Here is a 12,444-nt window from a genome sequence, read left to right as displayed (position 1 = left end):
GGGTGGAGCCTGAGATTCTGCATTTCTAACAGTCTCCCCAGTGATGTCAATGCTTCTGGTCCAAGAATTACACTTTGAGTAGGAAGGCTTGAGGCCAATGCCCTACAAAATGTCACCCATTAGATGGGTAATACCCACAAACTGTTCTGCAAGAGAGAAATACAGAAATTGAGAATAAGCATTTGCGAACTTTTTTTTAAATTTTATTTTATTATGTTAGTCGCCAGACAATACATCATTAGTTTTTGATATAGTGATCCACGCTTCATTGTTTTCATATAACACCCAGTGCTCCATGCAGTACGTGCCCTCCTTAATATTAATACCCATCACCAGGCTAATCCATCCCCCCCACCCCCCTTCCCTCTAACACCCTCAGTTTGTTTCTCAGAGTCCATAGTCTCTCATGGTTCATCTCTCCCTCCGAATCCCCCCCTTCATTTTTCCCTTCCTTCTCCTAATGTCCTCCATGCTCTTCCTTATGTTCCACAAATAAGTGAAACCATATGATAATTGACTTTCTCTGCTTGGCTTATTTCACTTAGCATAATCTCCTCCAGTCCCATCCATGTTGATATAAAAGTTGGGTATTCATCCTTTCTGATGGCTGAGTAATATTCCATTGTATATATGGATGACATCTTCTTTATCCATTCATCTGTTGAAGGGCATCTCAACTCTTTCCACAGTTTGGCTATTGCGAACATTGCTGCTCTGAACATTGGGGTGCATATGGCCCTTCTTTTCACTATATCTGTGTCTTCGGGGTAAATACCAGTAGTGCAATTGCTGGGTCATAGGGTAGCAATTTGACATTGCCACAGCATACAAGTGCATGAACAGTGTACTCTGTCTCATATAACAAGATAGAAACCACAAGTGTTCAGTCTGCAAAGGATTAGGAATAAAAATACCTTCCCCACAAATGGTTTGAGAAACTCTCTTAGAGCAGTGGTTCTTGACTGGGGATGATTTTGGCCCCCCAAACATTTGGAAATATCTGGAGATACTTTTTTTTTTTGTCACAACTGAGGGAGAGCTCTCTCATACGTAGAGACCAGGGATGCTGCTAAACATCCTACAATGCACAGGATACCCCCCAAAGCAAAAAAAAAAAAAAAAAAAAGATACAGGCCGAATTGTCAAATTGTCAATAGCACTGAAGTTGAGAAACCCTGCCTCTAGGGCATCCCACAGAATCAGGGCTGAACCTGTTCTTTCTGGGACTCTACCAGGTTTAGACCTAGGTTCTGTTGGAACCAAACCTACCACACTTTAAAGTCCAAAGTTGCCCTGGTATTCAAGGAATCTCCAATAGCACCATCATGACAATATCTTGACAATTCACTCTCCATTGCAGAGAGGGCTCCACCTTTTTGCTGTAACTCATATTTGATTGCAAAATCCAGTAACTTCCCCCTTGGGAATATCATGTTATTTCTTTAACTCTAAATGCCTGCAATTGTATGATACACCATTATATTATGTAAAAAGAAATAAAAAGTGCTTCCAATTAAATGTTGTTACCAACTTGCCTATCTGCAAACTCTAGTTTTGTATTTTATAGTAACTGAAGAGTTCTTTTAGACAGACTGGCAGATGTCACTCTTGTGCATGCATGAACAGGGAATATGTATGAAATAGACTGGCGGGGGCATTCCTAGGACTTCTTCACATTCAAAACTGGACTCCTGTGAGCTATTTCTTGACTCCAATTCACTGAGATCTATCTTGTTCAATGCAGTATTGTTCTTTATGTCATCAAGATTGATGGCGACACAGCACTTTTAAAAGACTCTATAAAACAATTCAAAGCGGGTCTTGCTGGGCTCTTAAGTTAGGTTTTGCAATGATTAGAGCTAGCTTACTTTTGATTGCCACCTGCCCAGTGTTGGTAAATATATCCAGTTCAGTGCCTTCCCATAACCACTTGGTTCGTAGTGGTTAAAAGACCCCTCTACTAATACTTCCGGGGATTGTTCCTAAACTACTACCCTTATTCTACAAGTTTTGGTACCGGCATGTTTGCTGTTCCCACATGCACAGGCAGCGCCTCCTCTAGCACTGTTCCTGCCTTACTAACGGCACCTGGCAGATGCGATTGATTGGAAGACTTAGTCTCATTTCAGAGAAATGGCGGGGGAGGGGGGATGCTCATCTTAGAACTAGAGAAGTACAATTGTTATAAAACCACAAACATTCTCTGAGATATTTTCATGGAATTGGGTAGCAATTTGACATTGCCACAGCATACAAGTGCATGAACAGTGTACTCTGTCTCATATAACAAGATAGAAACCACAAGTGTTCAGTCTGCAAAGGATTAGGAATAAAATACCTTCCCCACAAATGGTTTGAGAAACTCTCTTAGAGCAGTGGTTCTTGACTGGGGATGATTTTGGCCCCCCAAACATTTGGAAATACCTGGAGATACTTTTTTCCTCCTAGGAAATTGGTGTTAATGGGTATGGAAGAACAGAAATAGCAGCATGTAATAAAATGCTACCCTTTCTGTGTTTGCTCTATTAACATAAACCTGAGTGAAAAGCTTAACAGATTCAGAATAAAATTTCCCTTAGATTCTGTTAGCCTGAGCATGTGGAAATCATGTGTTTCTGCATCACAATTAACCTTAAATGAACAATTTGAGGAGGTTTGTTTTCCATGAGCCTAGTAATTCTTTGGCTGCAAAACACTCTAAAATCAAGTTTTAAATGCTGTTTCTAGTTGCTACTATTTTCTGCTTCCACCCCAGCCAAGTTTTGCTGAAATATTTTAGTGACATTGATTGCTTCAGGAAGATTCCTTTTGGGATTCTTTTTCCTTAGCAAACATAATTTCTGATTTAAAAACCTAACTCTAACTTTGCTCTCTCCATAGGAGGATTCAATGAGTACCCACCACCAGTGCTTGAGAATGCCTGTAGACTCATCTCAAGAGGAGAGGCTTATCAAAATAGTGATCTTCTGTAAGTTAGAAATCTCTTCTATTTACAAGCGACTGCTTGGGTGTATAACTGCTGATGGCAGTTATTAGGTTGAGGGAGCTAATAAGGTCTCTGAAGTAAAGTCTTCCCATGTATTCCATTTTCTGTAGCAGAAGCTACACAGCAAGGATGCTTTATGGATTGATGTTTCTATAACATCCTCATGAGCTGTATTACAATTTTGCCTTTCAGTTCATGGTTTCCTGAGCAATTCCCACATTGAAATCTATCCCAGAATAGAACCTACAATATAGCCTCAGCCGCTGCGACCTCACTTCCCATCTCTCCCCAGCATCAACACTCAATTCTGGCCACACTGGATTCTTGTCTGCCTTGTGTGAACAGTTGCTTCACCCTCCTTGGTCTTGGGTCACACCACTTGGAACCCTGTCCCTTCCAGTGAAAGCTTACCCAATGCCCATGGCCCTGATGGAAGCTATCTCCTCTTTGAAGCCCATTTTTACTTTGAAAATCCTTACTTTCATGTACCTTCTTATACTTCTGTGGAGGCAGTTATTACAGTTTATCCCAATGTCTTGTCTCACTGAAGTCTGGGGTTACATACAATTCATTGTTTCATCCCCCACAAAAGATAGCATAAAAGATCCCACCATGTAATTGCACATATAAGTATTTTTTCTTAAAATGGTATCCTAAGTAACAATATAAATAATTAATCTGAATAAATCTTGAACCTCAAACAGAATGAGTGGCCCATTTGGTTTCTCTCTGCTTCTCTGTATTTCCCCAAGCTTGGATCCCTAACTGCAGTCTTGCAAAAACCCAGATTTAAGCCCATAATTACTTCTTCCTCTCAGATTGCAATTAAGCAGAGAGCTTCTCAGAATAGGTAAGGTCTCTTACACACATCCAGAAGCACAATGGCAGGATGAAGTGTGCTCAGAATTCATTCAAGTACATATTCCTATAATGTCAGATTTCATTCACTTGGTAGTTTAGCAAGGAAGTGTCCAGCAGCCAACACCTGAAGAACAATATGGCACTGATGTCATGTGAAGCAATATTTCCCAGCATTGAATAGGTCATAAATTCATTTAAAGGCAAATCAATTCTTACAGAACTGCAGACAAAATATTATAATGTTTTTGTTTGTTTTTTTTTTAAAGATTTTTATTTATTTATTTGAGAGAGAGAGAATGAGAGACAGAGAGCATGAGAGGGAGGAGGGTCAGAGGGAGAAGCAGACTCCCTGCTGAGCAGGGAGCCCGATGCGGGACTCGATCCCGGGACTCCAGGATCATGACCTGAGCCGAAGGCAGTCGCTTAACCAACTGAGCCACCCAGGCGCCCAAAATATTATAATGTTATTCAGACATGTACAAACATAAATATAGCTGCAAATACTCTGTTTATAGTTCTTGTGCAACTATCAGACTAAAATAAATGTGCATCGAATCCAAACAAACTCAGTAAAACACAAATTTAAAACACTAATTCAATAATGGATGATTTTTCTTTGCCAAAATAGAATTCCTGAAAACTGAAAAAATATGGTACATATTGGTAAAAGAAATGTAAAATATGATGCATGTTGCAGAGGTACGCCTGCTTTCAGGTTGCCTACTCTGTTGCATGATGCCTTAATTCCTCACTGCTGTCTTCACTCTTGCAGAATTGTCATTCATATTGTGTGTCATATCATTTGGTTTTAGCTTGGTGTGAATGTATTATTCATGTATTATGTCTGACTTTTTTCCCTTTCCTCATTAACTCCCAACAGTTAAAGTAATATTGCCAGGTACCAAATACTAGTATCAAATACAAATGTGAATATGGACATTGAAATGACATAAAGGTGCATAAATAGAATAAAAATAAGAATCAACTTATATTGACTATGTTTTCTAACATCATCTAAATAAAAACATATTCTCGGGCGCCTGGGTGGCTCAGTTGGTTAAGCGACTGCCTTCGGCTCAGGTCATGATCCTGGAGTCCCTGGATCGAGTCCCGCATCGGGCTCCCTGCTCAGCGGGGAGTCTGCTTCTCCCTCTGACCCTCCCTCCTCTCATGTGCTCTCTCTATCTCATTCTCTCTCTCAAATAAATAAATAAAATCTTTAAAAATAAATAAATAAATAAATAAATAAATAAATAAAAACATATTCTCAAATTATCACAGCGAATTCTTAAACTCCTAAAAATGTAAATGTAGGCACCATTTTAAGAGATCTGATGTCAATGAGATAAGTTCTGTATAGTCTTATTCTTCTCAGAGTAGTTCTCGATTTCTGTTTCCTCTGTTTTCTATGGGGAGTGACATCAATCTGAGAGATTGTATGGTTGTTCCAAATAACCTATGATCGAGTTTCTTGTCATTTATCTAAAACTCTGTGGCAAATCAGACTCAATTTATTCCAAAATAATAGTTATTAGGCTATAAGCAGATGAGAGAAAAGAAAGGATAAATGGGAATTGTTTATCAGTGTATTCTTTTTAATAATAACAAATCTTAATGAATAATTTTATTGAAAGGAATCTAGATGTTTACCACTTGTTTTTGTTTCTAAGAAATGATTAAGTAACTATATCAAATTGTTGAGATATTTTATTTGCATTCCCCAAAGCTACCAAGATTCACCTAAAACTTTTGTTTTTATCTGCTAGATTTACTCCTGAGCCATATGAGATTTCTTCAGGAGAGAACAGCTTCACTGGCCAGGAATTAAGTGCTGGGAAAGACTCGTCCTTCATGTGGGAGGACAATGGAAGTAACCATTTGGCTTACATACCAAGCCACATGCTTATGCCACAAGAATTAAGGATCACATATGAAAAAGGTCAGGATTCTGAAGAAATTGCAAGTTTAACTTCTGGTAAGGAAACGAAAAGTTATGATGTAATTTTTAAATAACGGGGTCCTCGTCTTCTTTTTTTTTTTTTAAAGATTTTATTTATTTATTTGACAGAGAGAGAGAGAGAGAGAGAAACAGCGAGAGAGGGAACACAAGCAGGGACAGAGGGAGAGGGAGAAGCAGGTTTCCCACGGAGCAGGGAGCCCGATGTGGGACTCCATCCCAGGACCCTGGGATCATGACCTGAGCCGAAGGCAGACGCTTAATGACTGAGCCACCCAGGTGCCCCTAGGTCCTCATCTTTTAATACCAGCAGAGAATCAAGTAAATGAAGGCTGTTCTCTAAGGCAAATTTTTTCAAGTTCAAGATGGTAGCTACAGCCACTGCTTTGGTTGAAAATGAAGGTTTACGTGGTGATAGGCACCACTGAGATGACCAGTCATATGAGCTCTAAGAAATGTCCCTGATGTTCTCACCAGGCTTAAGATTTCTCTAGAAGGTTAGTGTGATGTAGAAGGAAACAATACAGAAAACATCGGAGTAAAGGAAGGATTAAAATCACTTTAAAAGCTGGCTGGACCAGTGCCTCGGACTCTGATTGCATGAGAAGGTATGGTATTTTTGAGGTACTTGGAAATGAGAGAGCACAGACTGTCTCTCTGCCTGCTCTATACATTTGAGTGGCAAAGCAAGAATACCTTCTGGCAGAATTTAATAGGTTTCAAACAAATCAGATACATAGGATTTTTGTCTGTGTTTTCATTAAAAGGGAGGACATTCTAAACAGACTTCAACCATTTCCAGCTATGCATGTGGAGGCTTCCAAAATGCTCATTTGGCCAGAATAACAGCATTGAAAGCATTATGTCTGAAGTATCACGTATGTTGTTAGATGATGCAAGTTTAAAAGAAAAAGGGGCCAATTTCATGCCAGTTATTCCTAAGAATGAATGACATACATTCTCAGTAACTTCCTTGGATAAATACCTTTTCTTTTGCTTGGGTTCAACACTCTCATCCCCACACTGTCCCCCTATTTATGAAATATAAATATTTGCACTTTAACTTTAACTGACTTTTCGAAGCTAGAATTAATAATAAAAAAGTCAATCATTAGTTGAAAAATAGGCTTAAAAAAAGACGTTAGTGCAGTGAAACCGAATGTCTGTAGTACCATGGCATCAAGGCATTCAATTGTGTGTATATTTTAAACAATTTTTATTATCATATAGACATAGCTTAAAGAAGAGAATAAGATATTTCTTCTTTTGGGTGTTCATTTCAATGATATGGTACAGGAATTTATTATGGTTTGGTTTAAAAAGAAAAAAACAACAACGTTGTTTGGCAGGGTTAGAATACCAAATTATCAATTGTGATCATTTTGTTAGAGGTAAGCATTCTAAAGTCTAATAACTCAGAAATGTGAATCTCTTCAGGAAAAGACAGATATGATTGGATATTTAAGAAAAAAAGAGAGGGGCACCTGGGTGGCTCAGTCGTTAAGCATCTGCCTTTGGCTGGGGTCATGATCTCAGGGTCCTGGGATCAAGCCCCGCATCTGGCTCCCTGCTCAGTGGGAGGCCTGCTTCTCCCTCTCCCACTCCCTCTGCTTGTGTCCCCTATCTCTATCAAATAAATAAATAAAATCTAAAAAAAAAAGAAAAAAGAAAAAAAGAAAGAAAAATAATTCATCTTTGTTGCCATTTTTAACAACCATTGCTCAGTAACAATAGACTTTTTTCATTTGGTTTACCAGATGTTGGGGAAGCAAGATACTTGTAGCCAGGGGAAGGTTTATTTTGGCTGAAGAAATCATTGTACATGGCTCTACTAGGAAAAAATGTAGATTATTAGTTGCCGCTCTCCACTTCATTTCTCCTGCTGTGGGTTGAAGTGTGCTGGGAGTTCTCTGGAGGATTATGTAATGTTGTGGTAGCCTGCAAACAGTGTGAGTCTCAGACTTAAGGATAATAGATATTTTTTAACTTCTAAAATAAATCTGAGTTTCATATCACAAGTGTTGTCTAGGGATTTTGTGCTATTCCTTCCTTCCTTCCTTCCTTTTTCTTCCTTCCTTCCTTCCTTCCTTCCTTCCTTATCTTTAGCCAGTTGCCAAAACCTACTGAGAACTTTCTATATAATGTGCCGTCCTCACGGAGAGTACATTGTGTGGTTCAGATATTTTATTCAGTTGCTAAGAGATGAACTTTGATTAGTTCCAGATGTATTGCACAAATAAAAGGTTGATAACTTGCATAAGCACCTCCATATGCCGTGCTTGTTCCTCATTTGTTATGTGATTCTTACGGCTGAGGGCTGATCTTTCTGCCCTTGAACTGAGTGTCTTGGGGAAAAGTCAGGAATCTGAACCATTTAAGAAATGTATAGTTTCCAGAGTTCTGTGGGCTGGTAATGAGTTGTGTATCTTCCACGAGAAGCACAATCACTCTCTCTCTACTTATGCTTCTCCCTCTGCTTCTTACTACCTGCTCTGATTTCCAAGTTCATCTTCAATCCATCACCTTTCCTGGCCTTCTCCAATCCTTACAGCAGCTGAAGGACAGTCTGTATCAGAATCACCTGCAAGTCCTTCATAATCGCGGATTGCTAAGCCCTCCTCAGAATCACTGCTTCATATTTAGGGGTGTGAGTGGCAAGGAAAAGCCTAGAAACTTCAAAACCACCATAGGTGATTTTTGTATGTCTGCAAATTTGAGATCCACTATCCCAGGGATTCTCAAAATGTGGTCCCTGCATCAGCCGTACCAGCAGCATCAGCAGAAACTGGGAACTTACTAAAATGCAGCTTCTCAGCACACATCGCAGACCAACCAAATCAGAAATTCTAGGGCTGGGGCTCAGCAATCTGAGTTTTAACAAGCAGCAAAGGTGGTTCTAATAGAGGTTGTGTTTTAAGAACCACTGCTCATCCTACCACTTTGGCATGCCAGATTTGCTCTGCATTCTCAATGGAGCTGAGCTTTCAATTGAGTACCTAGTACCACAGAACAGAAGTGGGAATTCCTACTTCCAAAGGATTCATTATTTTACTCATCTAAAACCACTGAACAGTCATGCTTCCCTCCATCCAACATCTAAAAAAAAAACACTTCTTAAGATCTAAATATATAGAGATAATATCATGCATTTTGACCACATGTGCAATATAAAAATTCTTTGGAAAATTCAGTCCTTCTTAATTACTTACCAATGGAATACACATAGTTCTATGGAATTATGTAATGAAAAATTGGTGGTTTAATTCTAATTAAGTTGCAATGTTGACCCAGTGACAAGCCTAGCACTTTCACCAAAGATACTAGGTTAACCAATATTTAAGATATAGTTAGTTGACTTTCAATATTAAAGGACAAGATAATTTGTAATGAAATGTTAACTACCAACCCAAACTCAGCCTGGGGCTCACTCATAGTTTTAAGTGGTCTCAGGCCATAGGATAACATCAACTAACGTTCTTTTCAATGAGTTTCACTGAGAAATGGGAGGTAACACCTCTCCCTTTCAACTAGCCTGGAATTGTGCTTTGGGGAATTTACAGAGGCTCTGTTTTACATTTTTTATTTTTCTAACTTTAATCTGATTCTGATCTACAAATCAGCTTTTTTTTTTTAAACCAATATGTCTTTTGACTTTGATTCAATCACAGGGTATCAGAGCTGGAAAGGTATTTAGGGATCACCTCTTGCAAATTCACCTGGGGGTAATTGCACTCTACCCACCCTGGGAGACATATTGCAATGTCTGGAGACAGTTTTTGTTGTCACACCTGGAAGGTGCTACTGGCATTTAATGGACAGAGGCCACAGATGCTGCTAAATATCCTACAATGCCCGGGACCTTCCCCTCACAACAAAGAACTATCCTGTCAAACTGTCAATAGTGGGAGAAACCCAGTTTTAGAAGAAACTTCATGCCCGCAAGTTCATTCAGGAAGATTCAGAATAGGGACTCACAATTCCTACACCCTGTCCACTATTTCCCCGTTATACTCTCAAGATTCTGCTAATTTTTAAAAAATTATAAAAGTACTATCATATCATATAAAATTTGAATACAAAGAATCTCAAATCAAATAATTGAGCAAAAGCTATTTGTAGTGTGGAATATATTCTTTGGTTTTTCCATAGGTCTATAGGTTTACATCACTTCATTCAATTGGAGATCCTGCTTTTCAGATCATATTATGTCATACGTTTTACGTATTGCTGCAAGCTTCATACTGATTTTCTGTATCTCATAATGTTACTTTCAATGAATGAATTTATTTATCTCATTGAACACTTAGCTTGTTTCTAATTTTTGCTGTCATGTATTGAATTTGAATATATTATCTTGACTTCTGCTAAATTTAAATCTGTACTGGACTTAAACTCAGCAGAATTGGCTTCTGAGTCACCTGTGGAACACCAGCTGAATGTCCTACTTTCATTTCAGTATACATTCTAAAGAGGAGGTCAGTAATAAAATTGTCATATCTGAATTTTAATGACATGTTTCATGAACTCTTTAGGAAATCGCAACCACCTTGAAGTTCTGTGGGGAATAAACTGAGTTTCCTGATTTTTTTTAACTATAGACTGAGGTTGTTGCATTTACTTTTACTTGGGAATTTATTATATTGTTATTACAGTTTTGGTTGTCTTCCATGAAGGTTTTGCAGTGGACAAAACTGATGCAACATGATTGTTTGGGGTATGTGGACTATTTGAATTCAAATGAGGTTTCTGTATGTCTCATGCAATCATTTATTGCAAGTAATAAAGTAATGTTCTAGAATACTAGTGACATTTTTTTTCATGTGGACCCCTTTCTTATGGAATAAAACTTGGATACTTGTAGTAATTGGGTGATAGTGGTGGTGTTAGAGGGGGTTGTGATGACAGTGTTGGTGCTGGTTGCGGTGATAGTGAAGACAGTGGTGGTGAAGGTGTTAGCTGTTGCTGATGGTGGTGGTAAAGGTGGGTGGTAGAGATGTTGGTGGCAGCAATACTGTTTATGGTGGAGATGGAGGTAGGGGTATGAGAGTGGGGTGGTGATGATTGTGGTGGTGATACTGGTAGGTGGTGGGGAGGTGATGGTGGTGGGAACAGTGGTGGGGGTGTGAGGGTGGGCTGGTGGTAGTGGGGGTGCTCGAGATGAAGGTGACGGTGACAGCCCCTATTGAGGGCTTACCATGTGAAAACACTGGGCATTTTTGTAGATTTTCCATGATTATTCAGATGTTCTTTCATGTAGCAAATATGTATTGGCTCCTGCTCTGAGTTAAGCCCTGAGTTAGTCTCTTTGGGGGCTTGGAGTGGTTTTTTGTTTTCTTGTTTTTTAAAGACTCAGACAGAGGCCCTGTCTTCAAGGAGCTTTTGGTCTGACAGAGTATATTCTCTGTGTACAAAAAAAATGCATAACACAAGTCAGAAAGTACTCAGTTTATTTAAAAGTGCAGATGGAATGCTTTGGGGGCCAATATTTATTCCCTGCAGTGCAATTCTCAAAGCACCATATGCACTGTCTCACTTGATGATTGAACAATGTGTGAGGAATAATCATAACCACAGAATCTACTGCTTACTTAGCACAACTCTGTGCCAGGCACAATGCTAAGCACTTTACACATGATTTCATTTAATCTTTACCAAAAAGTCTATCATCATCATTATTATTATTATTTTATTACATTTTGTATTTTTTTAAAGATTTTATTTATTTAGAGTGTGCACCTGGGAGCAGGGGGAGGGGCAAATGGAGAGGGAGAGAAAGCATCTTAAGCAGACTCCTTGCCAAGTACAGAGCCTGACACTGGGCTCGATCTCACGACCCTGAAATCATGACCTGAGCTAAAATCTACAGTCAGACGCTCAACTGACTGAGCCACCCAGGCACCCCTACATTTTGTATTTTACAGATGAGGACACTGATGCAAAGGTTACGAGCTTCAAGCTCTTAGCTTTAAGTGGTAGAGCCAGGACTTAAACCCATGCCCACTAACTTTTAACTATGTATGCCATGTTGCCTGATGATGGCATTGTCTGCATTTACAGATGAAATAAATCCAATTGCCAAATTTGAGAATAAGTTCAATCACATCATCATCTGGGAGAATTGTTTTTAAATAATTTCAGTAGTGCAATTTTATTTCAAAAATTTAATTTCATTTAAAAAAATTCCTGCTTATAAACTCATCCAGAGGCTATAATGCCAGAATAAACTGGCTTTATAAACTGCTTATAAATTCATCCAAAAGCCAGAGCACAGAATAACACCATAAAGACCAAAATGCTAGATCTGGGTAGCTTGGGTCTAAATAATTCCTAAGGCATGTGTCACTTTTTCTCAGTGTGCTGGTACCTTCTGCAGACTTGTTTCAGAGTGTGAAGTAGACTGCAAGAGTGAGCCTTTCAGACTAAGTGCCACCTAGAAAAGTCTAGGTCAAGAAAAATATTTATTCTAAATCTTTGGGGGAAGAGGATGAAATCTATGTTAAGACCGTCTCTTCTACTTGTTTAGGCAAATGGGGGAAAGAGGACCTCATACAATAAAAGAAGGGAATTTTAAATGTGTCTGTATTTCCCTTTGCATAAAATTCTTGTGCCTCCCTCCCTTGCTGCCCCAGCTTAGAGCCTG

General features: G+C 38.9%; 1 protein-coding gene across 1 annotated transcript in view; it reads left to right on the top strand.

The window, feature by feature from the left end:
* The window catches only part of COL6A5 (collagen type VI alpha 5 chain), an 88,472-nt gene that overhangs the window by 62,197 nt on the left and 13,831 nt on the right, over positions 1-12,444 (top strand). The window contains exons 35-36 of the mRNA XM_032409212.1: positions 2,881-2,968; positions 5,614-5,822. Coding sequence (XP_032265103.1) covers positions 2,881-2,968; positions 5,614-5,822 — 297 coding nt within the window. The remainder of the gene's footprint in view (positions 1-2,880; positions 2,969-5,613; positions 5,823-12,444) is intronic.

Source organism: Phoca vitulina, unplaced genomic scaffold, assembly GCF_004348235.1.
Source record: "Phoca vitulina isolate PV1807 unplaced genomic scaffold, GSC_HSeal_1.0 scaffold10, whole genome shotgun sequence".
In the NCBI taxonomy this organism is placed as follows: Eukaryota; Metazoa; Chordata; class Mammalia; order Carnivora; family Phocidae; genus Phoca; species Phoca vitulina.
Note: the sequence above shows the minus strand (reverse complement) of the source record. Positions and strands in the feature narration are given on the sequence as shown.